The following is a 23,310-nucleotide window of genomic DNA, read 5'->3' as shown; positions in this document are numbered from 1 at the left end:
CTGTGGCATCCCCTCCCCCCGCCCGAAAACACCCGATGAAAGCCAGGAGGAGCGCCATCGCTCCAGCAGCGAAGTGGAAGAAGTAGTCCATTATCACACTATGACCAAGCAACGATGTCACCGTTGGTCTTCAGCACGTGGTCCCAGTTGCATAAGCGATACGTTTGAAGTCCTGCCCCATGGTCAAGTAAAATGTTGAACCTTTTTCTTGCCTTTTCCCCTCACTTTTCAAAACACCAGGCGCCTCCATTTGCTCATGAAACATGGCTAAACCCGAAACCGAAATAAAAGTCGTAACTTGCTGATAGGAATTAAATCGAGATTAACTGCCTTATCCATCAACAGATCATTTTCAACAATCTCTCAACGCTTGACGAGCTGCTCACCGAAATTGTATGAAAACTTATCGATTTCCCTGTACCGTCGATTGGACCATAGATATAAAAGCTTGATGAAACTTTCGGCACACCCCGACTCCCGAACGGCTTTACGGATAGCAGACACCGGATCCGGTGCCGATGGCTTCAACTAAGAACTATATCCACCCATTCTCTAACTCCTTTACGCTCCCATCAGCCGGGGGAGGCTAAAGATTTTTATCACCAATCCTCCTGTAGGCATCCCACAGAGAAAACAGCTTCGCTTCTCCAGCATACATCCTCCATACAGTCGGTTTTGCTTCCTTCAGGCTTAACTACATAAATCATCACCATTGCAGAAGGAAATGGGGCCCGTCCGGATAAAGCTTCACATCCGGAGCGGAGGTCGATGTGCATGCACAAGTTTTTACGATAAGTTATTAATGACGCACACCGTTCGGTAGAGCTGCACCATATTGGTACACCGTAATCAACTGACATGGCAGTAGCTAGAGGCGTTTTGCAGACACACAACCCACACACCCACGTGCTCTGATCCGGTACTTTTGCTGCTGCATCTGCACGAAGGGTTTAAGTTGTGAGACAATCTCTCAAAATGGCAATGCAGATGAAGGTTGCAATATGAATTTAGAATGGCTAGACATATCAAGAAACTTTAGATAAACTACAAGGTGGGTGAGAAAGTTTCAAATCAAAAATATTGTTTTAAGGACGAAAAGTTTCAATAATTAACAAATTTAAATTTAAAACCAATCAAACAATGAACCGAGTTCAGAACAACTACTCATAATAATAAAATATTCTGATTATGTTAACAACAATAAAAGTTTAATGTATTCGATGACTTAAAACTACCTGGAACACAAAGCAATCAAATTAAATTAAAATTATAAACTCGTAAATTTAGTTAACACAAACAGTGAAATCAATTTAAACTCCCTTTCAATGTTACCGACCCTAAAAAAACAACGACGCCGAAAGCCTATTCGATTATGCGTTTCCTTACTTAAAGTATCCTTTTATCTGCTGTTGTTAATGAACACGCCTTCCACATCGGTGAGGAGAACTGACTCCAGTTCTTTAACAAGCAAACATGTGATGATGATGAGAATGATTACGAAGGTCGTCAACGAACGAATCAGAACGGCAGATGCTGTGCCCTTTTTTGGGGGGAAGGAAAGGAACCAAGAACCATGCCGTATCCCAGCATAAAATGTCTTTATGCGTGTCTTTACGTATTTTAAATTGGTTTATAATTTAGTCCCCACCTTCCATCCAAGTGTCGTGGGCAATGGATGTGAACATCCGATCAAGAAAAAATATAAATGTTGATAATAGAAGATAGAATAAAAGCACGCGACATTTAAATTGACTTTTAAGCTGTCAAAATGTTTGTTTCATATATGAAAAAATGTCAAAAAGGGTGAACATATATGACGTCGATGATTTTTATTTCTAAATGAAAAAGAAGTTTTTAAACAAACGAATTTAAAATCCTTAAAACTATTGTTTCAACCTGTTCAGTGTTAGGAAGAACGGTACAGAATGCGAAACGTGGTGGGAAACTTGTGAAGGGATGCAAACTGGCTCTAATTTGAATAAATTTATTTGCATGTTTTTATGCCGCTCCAGTCACGTAACGTGCCAACATATTTGTTCGTATGACACACTCACACGCACGCGCTCACAAAACTTTGAGGCAGCACAACCCTTTCTGCTGCGAAACCCAGGTTCGACGAACGAGTGCGGGACCCTTCGAACGCTGAATGAAGCGACATGCCCGGCGACGTACGTGTGCTTGCGGGACGACTTGCTGCCACGAGCCGGAAACGGGACGGTTGCTTGCTATCACTTTTTCAGCTTCCGGCACCCCACAACCCAAGGTGTTGGTTTTTAGTTATGATGGTAATGGCGCTGTAGTGCCGTGCGCCCACCGACCGTTCGAACTCAACCGAAAAACGGACTGGCATTTTAGTGGGTTCGTAAGGGTTAAACGGTAACGGCGTCGTTTATGCACGTACTTGTCGTCATCGTCGTCGTCGGCGGCGATGTCCTCGAGCTTTCAGGGTCAGTTGGTAAGGGTTTCTGGGACAGAGGCGGATGGAGAAGCGTCGGAACAGCGCCGTGATGAATTTACTTACGACCTGTGCATATGGCCGTTTAGCATATTTAGATCTGGTGCTTAGGCATGGCCCGTGGGCGAATCGTCGTTAGTCGGGATATTCGAGTTCGAGTGTCCTTAAGGGTCTAGTAATTTTTGTATCGCCCCTTTTCTGAGGTCCACATACGAGACACACACATTTTACGAGATGTTTTAATACATTTATTTCCTCTCCGGGGTGAGATTCTTTAGAGCTGCACACTCTAGAAAAGTGTTTCCCTCAAACATCGCAAACATTCATTCTAATACCCTCTCTAAACCGCTCGAGCGACTGATAAAATTAAAAACAGAAAAGAAATACGGCTAACTGACTCCGGAAAAGAGATAACAAACACAGGAAACTGGGTAACCAACTCATTTCAACCACTGAAAGAAATCATCCCGGCGCACGTGCGGAAGTGCTATAAGCATTTCCTTCCAGGGAATCGTTGACACCGGCAGTGAAAAGCGACCAGGCAGATGGGTTCAGCTTTTCCCCGAAAATTCCTCCCCGATGCGTGGCGCCAACGTTCTTCAACAACACGCTCGAGTGGTGGAATGCGTTCACATGCAACCTACTCGAGGTTGCTGTTTTCCAGTGTCAATCTGGCATCCACCACCGGTTCCCGGGAAGTGCGGAATGGAAGCAGACTGAAAAGACACCGAGCAGACCGTGTTCGACACTGGAGTGAAGCATCGGACGAGTCTTTCCATTGCGTTGGCTTTGCGAAACGGTTTAATTGGTATGGCGAAAGTTTTCCCACCGTCACCATTGTTCTGCTCGGAAGCGACGGATCCTTATCTCTTCTCATCCGACGAAAATTTGTTGAAGTAAATCAGACGGCGGCAGCTAGGATTTCCTGTACGTCCATTGGGAAGCTTCTCTCTGCGATTAGGGAGAGAAGTTTGCTTCGTAACCGTTTTTCCGCTCTAATTCGTTAATCAGATTTTTGGAAAAGTGATCAATAGAACGTTAGAATTTGCTAATAATAATTTCCTAGAAAATCTGAGCTGAACCCAAGAAATTTGTATTAATTATTGGAAATTTGAAGGGTTACAGTTTTCAACATTTTTTGTCAACTTTGCCAAACGCGAACGCCATCAATGCGAAAAAGATTCCTAATTAGCAGCCAATCGATAACGAATGCAAATGAGATTCAACACCAACGACTTAACATTCATAACAAATACCGCGACGAGCTGAAAAAGGGCAAAGCCTCAATGGAGATTTTAATTCGATCAACGTTACGCGCTTCTTTTCTTGAAGTTCAAAATTCGGATCCTTATCACACGACGGTCGTGTTACACGATTGAGCAGGATAGCTGTGCAATCTTTCCCTTTTTCTCTTCACAAAAAACACGCGCTGTTAAGCCTGTTCTGTATCTACGATAATTACCACCCACAACTCTTTATGACGTCATTTTTCACAAGAATCGATGGAAAAATCGATGTAGCAGCCGTGTTAAGTATCGGTGGAGAAAAAAAAGAATGCGTTGCGTGAGGTGATAGTAATTTGTCACTAATTAAAAGAGGCAGCAAATGTTTGATCAAAGCGGATTAGAAATTCAAAAATTATGCAAATTAACTACCCGTCCACTACCGCAAATAGGCGACGTCCTTCGAGCCGCAGCGAAAGAATTCTTCGAACCGTAATCTTGCGGTCGAAAGTAATCGTGTACCAAGCCGTGGTTTAAATAATGAACGACGTGGTAAATTTGAATGAAAGAAGTTGTGCCGGTGGAGGAAGCGACAGTAATTTTTTTTTTTCGTTTTAGGGATTAAAATTTTAAACAAAACAAGATTGATGAAACAAGTTAATGATTGTGTGCCGATAGTCAATCATAATATAAGACAAAATAGAGAAAAGGAATGCAGTGTCAACGTGATAATTATTTTTAAATGGTGAAACTAACCATTCTAATACGGAAATCATAAGGAGTTAGATAATAGTTCATGATATTCTAACTCACACAAGTTACTGAAAATTTGAAGAATCCCAAACTGAAGCTCGATTCATTTTGAAGACAATTTTCTGTTTAGGGTGTCTGAGGTAAAATTATTTTGATATTTCACTGAGACATTTTCCATGAAACAAAAATTTAAAAGTCTGGTGAAAGTCGCTTTTGGAAGCACTTGAAGCTTTTTTTTAAATTTTTTTCAGGTTCTTCTACTCAAATGGAAGGAGATATTGTCCACATATGTTAAAGTCCTCATTATCGTATTATAAGTTGAAATTTAATACAGGAAAACATAAGTTTTTGTAGATCGTTGTCAAAAAAAGACAATCCACATAAAAAACATAACATAAAAACAATCATAATTTATTTTTCTCCCTCATAAATACAAAAGCGTATGGTCAAATAAATGGTCCAATTCTTTCTATGTCTCTAAATACTAATAAAAGCCTAGATTCTATCGATAGAAAAGTCTTACATCTTATTACGGTTGTGGTCGTTCCCGGATAAAAACTTCAACAAAACCCATTTCAACAAATTAGGGACCTCTAACGCGGCTCGTGCTCGTTCCCAATCAAAATACTATTAAACAATAAGCCCCTCTCCAGCCGCCGCCTAAACGGTTTATGCTAATGAGAGCGAAATACACATTTTAATATTTATGCCCATGCTTGGCCGAACCACGGCACCGATTTTCCGCCAACCATGTTGTTTGATAAATCACACACCCGGGAAGCGTAAAGGGAAACTAGTGGGAGGGTGAATGGGGTGAAAATTTAAAACCACTATCATCATTTCCCGCAATTCTATCCATCGACGGGTTCCCGGACGGCCGCGAAGTTCTAATGATGTGTGTCTAATGGTGGTGTAATTTTGTCACCTCTGCATTATTGTCGCATCGAGCTCGTTTTCCAACCACTGACATTCCCCTGGTCAAGTGATGTCCTCCTGTATTGCTACAAAATAAATGTGACCCACCGCTTCCCTCCCGAAAAGTGCCACCTACCTGTCCGCGATTGGAGAAGCCGTACTTGTGCGCGATGGTGTCGGCGAGGTCGTTCCCACGCGGGATGTAGACGGCGAACTCGTTCATGTAGATGGCGGCCGGGCGGGCATTGGCGCGCCTCGCCTTGGCTGCGTTCACCGCCTCGAGCGGCAGCGGGCCGGCTGCGTACTCCAGAAGCCCATCGTTGACCTCGGCCGCCAGCGACGCCGCAGCCACATCAGCGCCAGCGAACGGCGCCGTAATTAGATCATCGTTACTAACATTATAATTATGCTGCTTCGCAAGCCTATAATTACTACTTCCATTAGCGTCGGCGGTGACGTTGGCTTCCGATGACGCGTCGGCACCGTGCATCACCAGCGCCACTAACGTCGCCACTAGCGTGAGCTGCACCATCCGGGCGCCCATTTTGTGGCCTGGCGGCGGGGGGACTGTCGGGTAGGGTCGCTGGTGTGCGCTGGCCGTGTGCCTGAGACTGTGCACAGACGACCGGGACGACGATGACGACGACGCATCGCGCTGCCGGCGGTCGCTGGGAAGGGGCGCGGGCCGCGCTGGCGTCGCTGCGGTGAGGATCGCCATTTTGTGCGTGCCGAGGAGGTCCTAGCTGGTGGCCGGGCGGCACGGCGGAAGGCAGCAGCACCGGTTGCGGCGGGCTGGCGATGGAAAGTTGCTCACTAAGTCGCGGACACTTGTCGCGGTCATAAACGCTGGATTTTTCCTCCGCTCCGATGTACGCACCAGGGGACCAACAGGGGAAAAAGGGGTCGGGAAAACGAAGTGTTAGGCTTAACGACGCGCTAAAAGACTCGCGCCGCAGGAAGAGCTAAGGGAAACAGGACACTGCGCACGCCGCTTTTACTCTTTCACCCTCGCCTCGTCACTGAGGGATTATACGTTTGCCATTATTTCGGCACACATTCAACATTGCACACTCACACCGCGTTTGAACTGGCACTTTACAAAATTTCCCAAACGCTACAGTGACCTGAAAGGAAGGAAGAAAAAATATTCATTAGGGTAACGGTACCAATAGTTGTTCACTTAGTAATGTAACTAACAATATGATATAAATTATAAGTGATAAGAACACAATATTTTACATATTTGTACCAATTATGATCGAAACAGGACTTTTCCTCTGGAAAACATCTATTTTTACCGTAAAACATTAAACATAATCGGAAAAAGCCTATATTTCTTCCGAGTTGGTTGCTCCTATAATGGTGGTATGGTTCCTATAGTTGTGGTATCGTGTTCCTATAGTGGTGGTAGTACTTGGAAATGACTGAATATATTTTGACTGTGACTTATTTTTGACGCATACTTTAAACAGAACGGCCAAATACTCATAAGCCAATGCATTGTCTTGGTCATAGACCAATGCATTGCCCTCGTAGACCTCTCACAAACCAATGCATTTTGCAGCGATTTATAGCCTTAAGGAAATCATGGCATACCTGATCTTTAGAAAGCCAACATATTAGTACAACCTTTTTGGTAAATATGAATTTTGGAGCCTTAATTTATTACGGAATGAGAAGGTTTATCGTTTAAACACTTCGCAGAAGATCAAAGAACATTTCATAGAAGAACAAATATCTCCATTGTATTTATTTCGGCGTACAGCCAGGATTTTATTCCACTACATCCACTATTGGTACTAGCACCACTCTAGGAGCGCTTACCCTAATACATGTACACCACGAATATGACTTGACGTTCTTTATTTTTCCATCACCGGAGCAATTTCAGCAGTGTTTTATCGCGCAAAATAACGTTAAATTGCTGTTCACTTTCAACCGATCGTGTACGAGACAAAGGGATTTTTCATCACCCCAGGATAACAACAGCCCCATTAGGCGGATGGTAGATAATCTGCACCTTTTTTTTCTCCAACTACGACGTCGACGCCCGTCAACCTGATGAGGTACGCTAAATTGAGTTCAACCACACACCCAAACCGAAACCTGCTCGGTTTTCGCAGTCGTTCTCGCTGGACGGTGTAAGAAATTATCTTTCCCATTTTCTTGGGCCGTTGCAAAAAATTAAGAAGAAAAACAAGAGCCCCCGCGACATTGTTGCATTCAGTTACGGTTTTATTTTTAGTTCGGACGGGTTCCCTTTCGACGCTTGCTCCATTGCGAAATGGTTAATCAAAATGTAAATCACAATCGTGCAGCACACTTTTCCCACGGCTCCATAAACGAGATCGTCATAGTATTAGCTTCAGCTTTTTTTTCCCCCTCTCGGTGGGGATATTTCCAGGGCGAGCCGAAGGCCGACGGCGGTAAGTAAGCACTAACACTAGTACCGGCGCCGGCAGATACGGCATCATTATCCCCGGCTCTCGGATGAGCTATGCTGGGGCATTAGCATTGGACGCTGCTGGTGATAAGCCCTCCGCCCTCCGACGAGGCTGGTTTTGCTCACGCCTGGAGTTGGACATAACCTCAAACTCGAGGCTACCAGGGATGGTCTATTTTATCGTATGACCGTTGTTTTTCTCTCACCACGCACACACACACACACAAAGGATGTCCGTTTCGTGCCGTTTCGTGGAAGCAGGTCAGACAAACAAACCATTCGCAAACACACACACACACACATACCGAGTGAACGCGCGCGCAATAGATTTTGCACTTTTGCACCCGACGTTTTTTCCTTTCGGACCCCGGGTGTGATTACAGGATATCCAGTAAAGTCTTCCCTCCACACTCACCACGTCTCTTCCTTTCTTTCAAACGAATACGTTTGCGTGGCATGACGGTACCGAGAAGGTACACGTGCACCTTCCATTAGTCGCTTGTCGCTTAGCTACCGGGGCAACCGTTGCCTCAGGTTATCTCGAAAATGAATAAGATGTAATCAACATTGCTCGCCCCGCCCGACCTTTGCTCGCGTGTCTTCCATTCAAACACGGACCTTTGCCGCTCCTCCACGCGGGGGGAAAACACAATTTTCACTTCCTTAAACGCGACCTTTTCTGAGACCTCTCCGGTGGCAAAAATGGGAGGTAAGGATGATTTCGTTATCCCCGCCGAAAAAGACTCTCTGCGGTGTCGGTATCAAGATCAGGGCGTTCGGTGGTCGACAGAGGGCACGATTCTTAAAGTTCTAGCGGATTAGTAAAGTTTAGTAAGCAAAATAAAGTAAATTGAAACAAATGGAAAACGAATGAAATGAAACAACGAAATATAGAATTAATCACTCATGTTTGTTTAACAAATACAATTAAACAATCATGTCATTTTTAATAAATACAATTAAACAAGTAAATTTCGGTCCATAAAAATAAATAAAATTATAGACTTAATAATTTATACACCTAGCAAATAAAAATGTCAAGCAATACGAGAGAAAAAAAAGAATGTAAAAGAAAATAATTATACCATCCAATGTTGAAGCAATATTTCAGAACCAGACTAATTAAAATGTGAGATGTCTATGAATCACTTCTTCCACCGTCTGGCCTGAAAAATGCAAATTTTAATCAACTTCACAAGACGTATGCATGTTGCTTACCAAACCATAAGCCCGAACGACGAAATAACACACAAATAAACCCCTCGCAGCACGTTTGAAGAAACATTTCTTGCGAGTTTTCGCACTCCAAAAAAGATAAAAACTTAAAATATAAGAAAACGAGCGAAACGTCCCTCCTTCTTTCACAACACGATTTCAGTTGATTTGCCTCGAACGTCACAGCGAATCAACTGGATTTCGGTTGGATGAAATTATTCTTCAGTCCCTTTGCCCTACACCTCAGCGCACCTCCGCAAACCACAGGGCGCTCCGGGCGTTCTTAACATTTAAAACATAATCAACATTTGTCAGGTGGCTTGTACCGACACCGGAAGGCCATTCATGTTCGTATGTTTGTGGTGGCTGCTTCGCATTTGTACGCCTCCAAGTGTCGCCTGCTTCTCCACTGTTGCATTTTTTTTCCTTCCTGTTTCCTTCCACGCACACACACACATACCTTGAAAATGTTGATTTTCTTCTCCTTCGGTGTTTCAAATTTTTCGGAAAACGACCTCCCGGGCCGGATTTCAAAGGCGCACGCGAACGAAGAACGGTTAAAACAACTCGAAGCGACGGCCCACCCCAAACCTCGGGGACGGTGCTGAGGTTTTGTCGGAAAAGCTCACAACCATAATCCAATTAAGAAGAATGAACGATGGCTGGCAGCGCCAGAGGGAGGCAGGTGGATGATCATTTAGGGGTAGCAAGGGACGGCGGGGGCGGGACGTGTTTTCCGTGATTTAATGTTGTAAAGGTGGAAAAATCCACCTGTATCTCTTTTCTTCTCCCCCAAACGCACCACTCGAAGGAAATTCGGGGTGGAAATGCGTCGACGGTCGAGAATCGCTGGATGGGTCTTGAAAATGAAATAGAATTTAGAAGGCTCCAACCTTCGGTACGGCAGAACAGGCCCAGAACGAAGGCAAAAGTGAAACACACAATGACACAAATCTAATCGCTGCCCTCCGGCACTCAATGTCCCCAAAGGCAAGCTTCTGCGTCTGATCTAATGGTAATTAATGGTCCCCGAGCCCGTCACTTGACGCTGGAACCGAGAACTTTTTTGTGAGCATTGAAGAGGAAAACTGTGGGTGATGAAGAAAGACGGGACAAGACAATATCAACAATGTAAATGACCTTCTAGGAGCGGCAGGTAATTTGGGAGTTTGGAAAAATTATACGAATACAAACATAGTATTTCAAAAATTCCAAACGGACTGAAGGAGATTGAATAGTTTACTAAAATTGTCTTCCACAAACATTGAATCGTTCAGTTGGAACTAAAATCATAACCCGCAAGAGCATTTCTATAAATGTACATAAAATGTACTTCCATACCATACAACCACGACAACGAGCTGGATTTACCAACCTCGATCCAGCCCGCAGGACAAACTTTGACAATAATCGAAAAGTGGGTGAGCTTCCCAATTGTTCGCCCTGGACCGTTTTAGTCGTTTTGCTTCACCGACAACCGATGCTGTAGGAAGGACTGTAAGATAATAATGTTCCTGACAGTTTCAACTTCTCCACAATGATTGTGAATACATATTTTTTCAAGCGAACAGAAAACCTTATCCCAAAAACATTCCGAACCGGGAAGGACATAAAAAAACAACAAACTCCAAAACCAATCATGATCTTCCATTCAATTCGCTCTCAACCCATCTTAATGATGGTTTGTCGGAAACATACAAGCAGGAAAAATCAAGACCAAATCTTGTTCAACAACCAATGAGGCGGCGGAATCTCCACATCATGTGATTACTGCGGCTATCAAGATCGTTACCGATTGCTAACAAAGTGGTGAAAATTTAACGGTAACAAGTTATCAATTTCGGAACAAGATTGTTAAAAAGGTTCGATACGTCGATACGTCGGAAAGCACGGTCGATTTTGAAAGGACAAAATTAGACGAAGCATCCCTCATTACCTTTACGATTATCGTAATTGTTATAAGGTGGTTTCTATCGGTCGCAGTTTTGAACGTTCGCTCTTTTTTTAAAACCACCATGCGCCTCCATCGGTCGCTTCATACCGCTTGAAACATTCTGTTTGGAAATCCTACTAGAAATAATTATTTGCACGGCATGAAACGTATTTATTGAAAGACTTAAGCCTTTTCAAACTGTCTCCGATTTTGACTAGAAAACATTTAAAAATATATAGATCTGAAAAACTACAAATTTTTTGTTTATCGACATTTGTATTGAATTTTCATTATGTTTATTGTGTCATCTATTACTCCAAAAATGTTTGCATACGAAACACAATTATTACACTCAGTCAGCAAAGATTTTATTCCAGCAGTAATCGGAGAATTACAATAAATAAAATATTTCATTGTAATTTCCCATTTCCAATCCCATTTTTCGACAACGAAAACAATTCTTATTCACGAACGGCGGTTAAGTAACAACTTCAGCTACTTACTGGAAGATTTGTCCCGATCCTTAGCATTATTTAACTCATGTTTGACCCTTTTTCATCCACCTTATCGGGTGAAAAACAAAAAAAACCCTTTCTGCTTGATTTTTATTTCATTTTTTTCAGATTGCGGTAAGCTACCACTTAATGCAACACTCAGCTTACGAAAAACATTGTTGTTTAAAAGGTTTTCGGATCACCATTTTTTATACGACAACGTATTAAGAAGCAAGCATAACACGACTTAGAGAGAACAGACGAAATATAGAATTGAACACTGGATTAAAGCCAATCTTTTCCATCGTCCCGTCTCAAATGATGCGAATGAGAGTCCATTTCTGGCCCGCTGTCGAATGAAAATCTGTTGACTTAGCGCGAGAAGGACGTTAAAATAACAAAACCGGACCTATTTTATCAGGTAGACAGTACCTTTCCTTCATCAGGTCACTCAAATTTTCCTTTTTATCAGCCGCCCTTTGAACAATACCAACGCTACAAAATGTCACCCAAAACCTACCGGCCCAATAATGCTGGAGCCGAAGGAAACAAAAGCTAAGAACGGTGAAAGAAAAACAAAAGTGCCTTTTCACCTGGAACACTCCCACCAAACAAATGGAAGTCGGCATCCTGGCCAGTTTTCTGGAACGATTAGAAAAGACACAAACCGTACACGGTTGTTAGAAATTGCCCAACCGTCCGCTCGATGTTGTTTTATCTTACTGCCTTACTTTTTTCTTTTGTACTACATAAGGAAAAAACCCATTTCCCAACATCTTTCCACCGAGAAGGTTCACCGGGAGGGAAAGTTTTCAACAAAGATGCGCATCAGCAGCGATGTGATTCTGTGAATGATTAATCAGAGTACGATTTTCCACCACACGAAGGAAACCCAAGGCACAAGACACTTTAGGTATGCGCATCGGACAGGTGCGGTGTTTGATTCTGCCCTCCGGAAAATCAGACAACATGAGACGAGAGTGCCGTTTTTCCAGTGGAAAAGCTAAGCACCGGTCGGCTAAGTATGTTGACGTTTTTAAAGCGAAGAAAGTTCATGGATCGCATGCACACCAACAAAAAGGGCCGTCGCATATGGAAGTGGTCTGGGCTTTCACACGTGACCCCAACCCCTTTTCCTCCGATTCCGCAAATCATCAAGCGGTATCAGTGGCGCGCGTGATAGATGATCTGCAACCCGGTACTCAGCGCCTTCGGGGAGGCAAAAAAGCCTTCATTTAATGTTGAATCGTTTTTCCAGCCGGACCCGGCTGAATGGAGCCGCTGCTTTTCCCCATCCACGAGCGACCAATGCTACGCCCCATAAAGCGCATAGTGATAGTGCCCCACCACCACCACCAACACCTCAAACTGCCGTGAGAGAAAGTGCAAAAAAGGTTAATGTTCCGGCGACCTACACGAGCCCCGACATGACATGTTGTCTCTGCTGGTCACGCCCGGAACCGTTCGACCGTGTTAGGGTCAACCGTAAATCCTCGAAAATAAGTGGCAGCAGTTGAAGACAGCCTGTGGGAGGGTGGGGGAGGATGAAAAAAATAAAACGCCATCACCCGGAGGTCAGCGGCGTGCAACCGGAACGACTTACTTTTTCGTTTCAGTCAACGTCAATTTGTAGCCGGTGTAAGTACAATTCTCTTTTTCCCTACTTTATTTCCAAATGGGGTCGAAAGTGAAGAAATTTGAGAAAGTAAATGGATTTCAGTTGACTTTGTTCCTTTTTGAGGTTTTGCTCTGTTCTTCTAACCTGTCTTTAGATGGCAAACTATGGTATAGCATCAAAGAAAAGATGACTATTATAGATTTTTATTGTTAAAATGTTTTCTATCCATAAAAACAATTTGGTATTTCATGTGTTTTAACAAGAAAATAGCTTTATGCTGATATTTTCCTTCGTAAGTAACCATTAACCAGATAAGCACGATCAAAAATATATAACAAGCTCCGAGCAGATTCCTCCACTGAAGAGTGAAATATTCAAACCCGGCTCGAGCATCGGTGGTGATTGTTTGCGTTTTAATTTCCGTTCCTATTTATGTCACCCGGCAGCCAGGCGTGATGATGATGCCCGTCAACAAAGCGATACTAACGATAGGACACCAACCGAGCCGTAAGTTTCGGTGCCATCTTTCGGGACACATTCAGCTCCGAGGTGCACGCTTTGCGCCGGGAAAAAATTTGACCCGAAGTATTGACGATGCTGTCGCTGATGACGACGATGCCACCGATATATCGAGGCAAATGTCCTTTCCTTCCGGGGTTCTGCTAGCCGTCTTTATACAACTTGCATCTCTTGCGAAGGAAAGCGTCACGCAACGCGGCGGAATATTCTGCAGTGTCATTACCCACAACCCCCGGCCGGGCTTCACGGTTCACTCGGAAGGCAAGGAGCATTTGTGGTGACTGATATAAGATAACCGTTAGGAAACTCGATCCTAGAGTGTTTCAGTAGCAGTCGAACGGGGGTCCCCGTTTTTTTTTTTTATAGATATGTGTGCCCGTCTCGTTTGCATCTGTTTCACCCGACGAAACTGGATAGGATCCAATGCGGGATGTGGATAGAGTTTGGGAAGCTCTCTTGAGCGCTTTTCAACATACACCGATAATGTTCACGTCATATCGAACCAGGGCTGGAATGGATGAACGGGAGCCAGAGGCAGCTTCAAGAAGACAAAAGACGAAAGAAGGCGACATAAATCTTTCAGACAGGAGAGCCCATCAAAAATGGAACAGACGAACCGAAAGTTACCGAATCGTCCGAACGGATGGTTCCGAGTGAGTGACATTGGGACAAATGGTAGCTTAGCTGAATAAATTGAACATTTGAACGCTGGAGAAGCTGTGGGAGTGTTTGCAGATAATAGGGACACTTTCTTCGAAAGCATTCAGATCAATTCGTCAACAGCACGTTCGAAAATGCCATGGTTGAAACGTTTAAAGAACTATAAACGAACTGGTTCCATTGTCATTTTGCAAAATTTTATCTTTATATTCGTTTAGCACTAAATCCACAAGAATATGCATCTTGATAACCATAGTCCAAGTAGAGCTAAAAAATGAATTACTAAACTGCAGTCTTCATGTGCAACCTCATAACAATGATTTATAGCAAAAATAATGATTAAAATGATTGACAGAATATTCCGGTCCACCTTCGCATCCTGCGCAGACCGTGCTTCTTATAAAAAAAACATTCCACATCCTTTCCCGCACTGAAACTGACACCCATGCATCATTATAATTCTTTGCTGTTCGAAAAAGAAACACAAGAACTTGGGAGAAAGTCCATGTTAGCCACAGGACCGACTCGTTCGCCCATCTATCATGCTTGAGGTGACTCAAAGGTATCGTACGAAAAACAGAAACTTACACCATACCACGTGCGATATGCAGGTCCTGTCTTCCCGATGCACCTTTATATAGTTCCTCGAGATTGTCATCTTCCAAACATCGTTTGTTCGGTTGTTTGCCCTTCGTTTTTCTTCCCAGCGAATATATTTTACCACCGGGACGGACGAAGAACGGTCCTCCCCCCTGAGCAAAAGGCTGAGCGATGGAGAAAGTAAATATTAATAAACTTCCCACTCGACGGTAATTGACAGTTTGACGGAAATCAACTGTCCAATTACATAACAAATGACCGGTGCCGACATTGGCCATTCCCGGTGGAGACGGGGGAGAAAAAAGATCCTCCCGGTTGATGGTAGCAGCTGGTGTCCCGAGCAAGGACAACCCGGGCGAACTCCGTGACCATTTCCCGGACGCGCGTGTGTGTATGTGGTCAGCTAACATGACGTAAAGTCAACAGACGGCCAACCAGAAACCACTCGCTTCTCGTCACACTCATGCCCGTCTTTTATTCTTCTCCACGCGGAGAAGCGAGTTCCGAGACGAAGAAAAACGGGAGACCAATTTTTCCCTCCCCATATTCAGGTCGAATGGAAAAACATTATTCATACGTAAATGCACCATCTGGATCACGATCACGGGCTTCGAGCAAGGTGTATGTGCACTTCCGCTGTATGTGTGTGTGCAGGTCTGCTTTCTTTCTTACCACGAGTGCTGTACATCCGGCGAAGAAACAGATCCATTAGTTGGAGTTCGCCTTTCCGGTCCGGGTACTGTCGGTGATGTAGGAATATGTGGGAAGGCATCCGCGTTCTTGCGCCTAGCCGCCATTCCCCATTCCCCGCGGGGTGTGTGTATGGATAGATGAGACATCTTTCTACCATTAGTCATCGTTAGATGATTGATAGTGGCCTTTTGCGGGTAGCCAAGACCTTTGAAGACACTTCCGGTCGTCGCAAAATGTGGGACGACAGGCGCGAGACGTTCACTGGAGCCGAACACCGCCGCCGCCGTCGTGCAGCTTTATTATGATAGAAAGTTCTCCCGATATTTTGCACTTCCCTCCCCTCCTTCCAGCTTCCTTGCGCACGTCAAAACCTTCAACACAAGCTTGAAAATCGGCGGCAAAAAAGAAATCTGGTGTAAACCCGGAAGCAGGACACAGACGGAAATCTCAACCCCAAAGAAAAAATGTAAACTTTGTATCGCATTCCCGGTGTTCTCTTCGAAACAACAAGAAAACCCCTTAACGGCAAAGGTGGAAAATCGAAAACAGCGACACCATTTTGCGGGATTCTCACCAAATTCCTCTACGGAAGGAAATTCCTCTACGGTGTGATAATAAATCGTTGTCAAAAATCGTGACTACATTACGTGGAGCCAAGCACGAACCCAAATTGTCCATCCCGGTTCAGATGCCGTACGCGAACAAATAAAAACGCTACGACCCCCCTAGCATCGTGATTTGTAACACACTTACGCTTACTTCCAGTTTCTTATGACCAGCGTAAACGACAACAATGCAATTTGCGGACGTGTCGCAAACATATCCAAGCGAAGATATGTGGCAGCTTTCAGGAGCGATGATGACGTCTTGATTGTCCCATCTGGTGGGTGAAAATGGATGTAAGAAATGAAGCCAGCTGCTGGCTGCTTTAAGACTAAATTAAGCAATAGAGATGCGGTGAAGAACTTGGCTTGACTTTGTTTCACGCTATGAATAACATATTGCTGTGAGTAGAACACACAGCATGAGCATCTTCTCTTAAAGTTACTACAAAATACGAAGAAAATTAAGCTAACGTCAATAGGATTGCTGAACGACTCTCTCGGGGACTTTTCACAAAGTTGAAGCTGCCATTTTCTAACTTTCAATTCAATCAATGCCTCCATTCTCCATATGTACGTCGCTCAAACAATTTTATTTTCCAACGTGCCTCGCACAGACCAGCCTCCGGGGGGAGAGGAAAACTGTGTACTGTCTCTTCAATTTGAGGCGGAAAAATTCCAACAACTCAGTCGGACACGTTTCAAGGGTAACTTCCGGGTGCCGGCGGGGCGAACAGGCGGCAGCAGCCATTTGTTTTACTCCATGCTCCGTATGATTGAATGTTATGATGTGTGTATTAAATTGACGTTGTAGGCTGCCGAAGACCCCGTTCTCCCCCGTGGGACGGTGGTGTGGATGTGTACTCCCGGCATCGAAGCTGCTCCAGTTTTGCTCTCCGCACGTGCACGCGTTTCGACGTCACGGACTATGACACTATGACGTTAGTTTGGTGTCTCAGCGCTGCTTCTTTCTTCCTGTTTACAGCGAAGAAACGAGCATTTCTGTGTGCGAACCCCACCGAGTCGTGGATCGATGGCCGCAATATATTTTCATCTCGAAGTAAATCTGACACACAACATTTCCGCTTCTTCTTACCGCGGGGTCTGCGGAGTTCCTACGCTTGTGTCCGGCTGGTGTGAAAGGCAAATCAAATTGGGAACTTTTCGTCCCTCGGCACGAGACGTGCAAATATTGACACATGTATGGGGAAGAGCTGGAACGAGAAGACGAGGCGTAGAAAAAATCTACCAAGTAGAATCCGTTTGGCTGGAGGTGACATTCGTCTCTTACACTGGCCTCCGACTCGGAAGGGATCTCACATCTTTCCGGTTTGATTGACGGTGAGAGTGAGATGTATAAAGTACCCCACTTCTCTCAAGCAACATATCAACTTTCAACTTTTCCAAGGAAAAATAAAATCGAATGTTCCAAAATTTTGCACTAACCAAATATCCCAAACGGATACGGTGTGTCATTGTAAATTGTTCAAGTAGGTATACCTTCCTCGGCGTTTTGTTGTAAAGCTACTTCTCGACGGAAATGGGGCTTGTTTGGAATACGACACCCTCGTATCACCGTGTCAATCGAAATGAGAATGAATTGGGTGAAACTCCCAACGGATTCCTTGATCTTCACTTTGATGGAGGTTTTTTTCCCCCTTTTCGTTTCTGAACATCGAAACGGCCCGAGTTGATTCAAAACTCCAACCATAGCAGCATGAGGTAGGGAAATGATATTGGTGAGAAAAAGGGCTCGTACTTTTAACGCAATCCTCGGGTCTGTTTCTTCTCTTTTCCCCTCGATGGATGGTTCGTCCTGAGGGAAAAACAGAGTGTCTTCTTTTTTGGTATTTTTGCATTCCGCCCTAATCCCGCACCTTCGTCACAGATTTGGCGAGGTGGGATTTGGAACGGATTTACCCTATTATTTTGTCGAAAAGCCACGTGCGACGAGGCACGATAGTTGAGAGCCGATCGTACAGGTTTGCTGGCTTTCAAACCCGATTTTCCTTCAACAGGACCAAGGAATGGACCGAGGTTTTGGAGGCATCCATCATTGCTTATCACATGCCGCACGACGCAGCGCTGGGCTTGGGTGGAATAGTTTTGGCACAGAATGCAAACTTTTCCATAAAGCTACCGCACGTCGGGACATCGAACGTGTGCGGGACGAACAACTTCGAACGACGTTCGAAGGAAGAACGCGAGAATGTCACGCTTTTTGCATACGACTTGAGGGTAATCTAAATAGTTCGAACAGGCGTGTGGAAGGTGTGTTTAACTTCGCTGGCGAAAGTTTGATTGGATAAAGTTTCCGTCCGGATAAAGGATTAACTGAAGCACGAGCGGCGCCCGTCTCGTGTCGAAGCAAATAATCTTTCGTCCTCGAGGAGTTGCTCGGAGAAGTTGTTCGATTTCTCATCAGCCAGCGAACGCTCTCTAATGCAAAGCAGCATGAGCAAGTCAATTTCACCCGGAATGTCCAGCGACACGGACCGATATGTGAAAAGTTTTTTTTTATGGAAGTTGGACTAGTGTCGATCTTTAAAGGATTTGCAGGGAAAGTTTTCCCGATTTGTGCGTGACGCCAAGTACAAACCGTATTGATGAGAAATGTTTATACGTCTTCATAAACTCACGTAAAGTGTACTGTGATTCCCTTGGAGTCCAATAAAAAATCGCTTTGTATTACCTGTAAAAAAAGAAAAACACATATTAAAGATGGATTGTATTACGTACAAAGAAACACTATGAATTATTTGTAAACAAACGGCGATGAATCAAAGAAAGCTAAAGTTATTATTTAACGATACACATCCACAAAAAAAAAATCACACACCACAAAAAATAAATAGAAAAATCCTTTTCTATTGTATGCCCTTTCCTAAATTTTCCTGCACTTCTCGTTACTCCCCACCCTCCCCCAGCGATGTTTAACAGGCATTATGATTCCTTGTCACGAGATTGCGAGAATCTCTGGTAAAAGAACCCCCAAAAAGGGGATGAACTAATCCATTACAAATCATTTTCCTTTCGATCCGCAACTCGGTGTACGTGGGATAATCGATTTTAAATTATCCTCCCCCCCGGCCCCCCGATTGTCCGATCGTCCATCGAGAACGATTTGGGCGGACGGTTTTTAAATCACCAAAGAAAATGCCTCATCATCGAACGGATGCCTTTCGGGAGTCCATTGATGGCGGTCAATCACGGTCACCGCCGCTGCTTGCCGTTGCCGAAATATAAAAAAGGAAGGCCCCCGGCGATGGCGCGGCAAGAAAATATGGGCCGTGAAAAACATCGGCAGAACGGCGGCACGGTTATTTCCGATATGATTTTGGCTCGTTATCTCCCGTCGGGCATCGGTTGCGTGCGTCTTTTGGACGCCAGCAAAACGCATCAATCACGGCGCAGAATGTTCTTTGTCGTCACGATATGGTTAATTTTATACTTCGAAGAAAGTATTGCCACAGTTTATTATTAATTTTAATGAGATCCAGATACAATTTAAAAAAATTATCACTCACAACTGCATTTTAAGTTCCACACCACAACGGATTCTTCATATCAAACCATCAACAATCCGTCATAAAAAAAGCAAAACATTAACGATTAACAGTCATTGTTTGACGAATCATAAAATGTTTAATGATAAAAAATAAAATAGAAGCAAACTTTACATACTTGTTTCCCACAGGTTAGCGTTTAAAAAACGAACTTGAACAAAATGCAGTAACGATGTCCTTTTAATGGCCACCATAAATAATGTCCGCCAGTTGGAGCAAATAAGGGCCTTCAATACCCTCACGCAAACGTAAATCTACTCGGATCGGAACTCGAAAAGACTGGAAAACCACTGGGAAACGAATGGAAAAAAGGCGACGTGCAAAGTAACCTCCTCTGTGGCAACCGATCGGCCCAACAGTAAATCGATTTTACAACTATACTGGATAGTGCGCAGACGGCGAGAACATTCTCAATCAACTAAAACTAAACTTTCACAGCGGGTGGACAATTACTGCGGGTGAACATCGTTTGCGGACAAAAAGAAGCGAACGAAGCTCACAATCTGTTGCGGTTTAAGGGGGGGAAGAACTCGACGCTGGTGAAGTTGGTTATCCCACATGAGTGTTTAATGAACTCGAGCGAAACATAACGACCGGGATAGGATTCGTTTTCCTTCGCTCAATGCAGAAATTATAGTCATGATCTTAGATGACTGAATAAATTGGGAATTTTTGACGTATTCAGTTTAAAATGTTATTCAAATTAACTGAGAAAAGTCAATAAAATAATACAAGAAAAAGATATATTTATGAAAAAAGTTGCTAATTATATCTAGCGTGGAGACAGAAAAAAATTCTTCCTCAGTGGTTCAGGAAAACAGCCCGAAAAACACCCAAACACAAACCATTCTTACTACCCTAAAAAAGATCGCCGTAGTGTTGGAGACACTACGAGCCATTCGACCGAAAATTACAGACCAAAACACTTGGCGCACCTGTTGGGTTACCAAACACTTTATTGAACATAGCTTTTACCACGATTGAGACCCTTTTACTCTCCCTGGAAACGGTTCAACCATCTAGAAAAGGCACATAGAAGTACAAGTACAAAATGAAGAACCAAGACACTCTGGGGGGCCTGAAACCTTCGAAGCAAATTAAGCGTGCTCTTTTCCCCAAAAGAGGAAGAACGAAAAACCCGTTGAGGGACAAAAAGAACTCCGTTTTGAGTTTCTACGGCCCTCCGGTAACTCTACACAGTTTATAGTTTCGACCAGACCACCAAAAACCTACAACGAATAAAAGAAGGCAACCATCAATTTGTACAGTTTGAGCTTTCCATAGTCTCGTTAGGAGAACTGCAGAGTGTTTATTTTCCTTCGGCACCGGGGACGTTCTTGCCCAATTCCGCTCAGCTGGAACATCGACTAAACAAAACGTCAAGTAAGACCCGAGAAACCCCAACGAGTGCACTCGCACTCAAGGAGTGCACTTGGCGTTTTCCCGTGGGATGCAAATTTTGCCTTTACCGCATCCTTATCCCCTGTTCGGTGAAAATTGTACGAAATGCGAGAAGTGCATTTATTCCGTTTCGGTATTCAATTTGCACCTGAAAACTCTAGAGACTCTTGTCTGGGTTAAAGTTAGGTTGAAATTAAAAACATACCCCAGGACCGAGAAAAACACAACCCCGACAGAACCTTCCTGGTTGTCCCTTTTGTTTCACCATCGCCGTTCGCCGATAGCATCCTGCTAGAAGCAACGAAAGTGCAAACAAAAACTCTTCCCATCATTTGTTCGAAATTCTTTCTTCGCCTCGTGGAAGGCACTCCTTTCTTTGCCCGATCCTTTCGAAGGGTACTCGAGTGTGACTAGTATTTGTCTAATGCACTGTTTCGTCTTCGTTCGGTGACGACGTTTATGCGAAATTTCCACTTCATTTGCCCGAGAGTTGGGACGAAAATCTACATGCACCGTCGGGGCGGCAGTGTGCTTTACCATTGTGCACCATATTTTTTCAATTTTCTTCGTTCCGATAGCGCGCCTAAAGCAACTAGCAGCACCAGTAGCAACAACAACACCAACTAGCAGCAGCGTCGGCATAGCCCAACGTACCAATTTGCCTCGAATCATCAAAGAGAAACAGAGGTTCAATGAAAAAGAAAATCGAAACTACCATTTTCTATTTCAGCACTGCTCGGTGCTTGTGTTTTTTCTTCTTTTGCAAAATTTTTTCACCCATTTAGCTTCTAGTTCCTTGGTTGACCGGTTTACCGGAAAATTCTGGTGTACGTTTGAAAAAAGATTGCCTTTATAATGCCGGTTCTATGCTGAGATAAAAGAGAAAGGTATTTCGTTGGCAGTATAATACTTGACAAGTTTAAAAAATGAGATTTGAGATAAAACACATGGGATTGTCTATTAATTTTCCACTTAGAAAACTAGCTTTGATACCAGGAATAGCATCACAAAAATAATAAAACAACATAACCATTCTCAATAAAAAATTTGAGTAGACGGTTTTGTCACTTTTTTTATGCTCTTAGATGTCCTGGAATTATGATGAGGACTTTTAGAAAAAACTTAACGAGGCTCAAGCGCGGTGTGGCACAAAAATTGGGGCAATCGTTTTCCCCTTCCTTGATTTTCCAGATGCTTGAAGCTGATTAAAGTGCAGTGAGCATCGTCGCCGACTCCATCGTTGTCCGTCACAACGTAGCAGTTGGCGGAAGGATACACAAACGGGCACAAAACTGCTGTCCCATCTTCAAAAACTACACTTAGCCTTCTTTTGCAAGCCCTTTTAGGGAATTCCCGGACCGCGAGCAATGAAAAAAGTTCACTAGAACTGTGTGCTGGTACGCGATCGTAAAAACGAAAGCAAGGAAATGAACAAATTTTATTAGATTTTCCACATGGAAAACGGGAGGCGCTCCAAGTTGGCCGCCATTTGCCAACCAGCATCAGGCAAACGTGTGGCAAAGGCAAACACGGCGCATAGTTGTACGACGTGTGCATTTAAAAACACACACACATACACATGTAGGAAGCAAGAACGGTTTCATGTCCGACGGACGGACGATTTCGTTTTGAAAAGGATATGGATGAGAGGATGATCTACACAAGCGAAAAACTTGCAAACCGCACTGGTGTCGGATAAAAATCAAATAACAAAAAAGGCACACATGCTTTCCGGACACCAACGACATCTTTTGGGAGTTGCAACAACAACAAAAACGGGGTTGCGAGCCGTCCTCCATCGTGTTAGAGAATCCACCACGACGAATGGGGCATACATATCAACGCTTCTGATGGTTTTCATATTCGATTCCATCCATATTCGATGCATATTCAAAAACTCGCGAGCTCCACAAACTCCTGCATCGCCGCAGAAGGGCTGAAGGATGAAATCGAAGAAAAACTGCAACCGATGAAACAGCGATGTACAGTCGCGAACGAATTCTTCTTGCATTCACCGTCCCTCCAGCATGGGAAAGCAGATGTGGTGCGGAAAACCTTTCGACTGCGACCCTCTTCAGCACGATACGTCCTAACCATTCGCCTTCTATCCGCCTCAATTGGCCTACTTTCGAGCATCACGAAGCGCGTTGGCAGAATCGCATCTGTTGGTGGCATGTCTCTTCAGCGCCATTCGCATCAAGCATTTGTACTTGAATTCTG

At 43.9% G+C, this 23,310-nt stretch overlaps 1 protein-coding gene and 1 long non-coding RNA gene across 2 annotated transcripts in view; both read right to left on the bottom strand.

Moving 5' to 3' along the window:
* LOC131271861 (furin-like protease 2) overlaps positions 1-5,890 on the bottom strand; it is an 89,982-nt gene extending 84,092 nt beyond the window's left edge. Inside the window, exon 1 of the mRNA XM_058273423.1 lies at positions 5,483-5,890. Coding sequence (XP_058129406.1) covers positions 5,483-5,890 — 408 coding nt within the window. The remainder of the gene's footprint in view (positions 1-5,482) is intronic.
* A 122-nt stretch (positions 5,891-6,012) lies between these two features.
* Positions 6,013-23,310, bottom strand: part of LOC131270230 (uncharacterized) — an 85,784-nt gene continuing 68,486 nt past the window's right edge. The window contains exon 3 of the long non-coding RNA XR_009179385.1: positions 6,013-6,470. This is a non-coding gene — a long non-coding RNA (uncharacterized LOC131270230). The remainder of the gene's footprint in view (positions 6,471-23,310) is intronic.

This window comes from Anopheles coustani, chromosome 3 (assembly GCF_943734705.1).
Source record: "Anopheles coustani chromosome 3, idAnoCousDA_361_x.2, whole genome shotgun sequence".
Lineage (NCBI taxonomy): Eukaryota > Metazoa > Arthropoda > Insecta > Diptera > Culicidae > Anopheles > Anopheles coustani.
The sequence above is the reverse complement of the archived record's forward strand: the minus strand, read 5'-3'. Positions and strand labels throughout refer to the sequence as shown.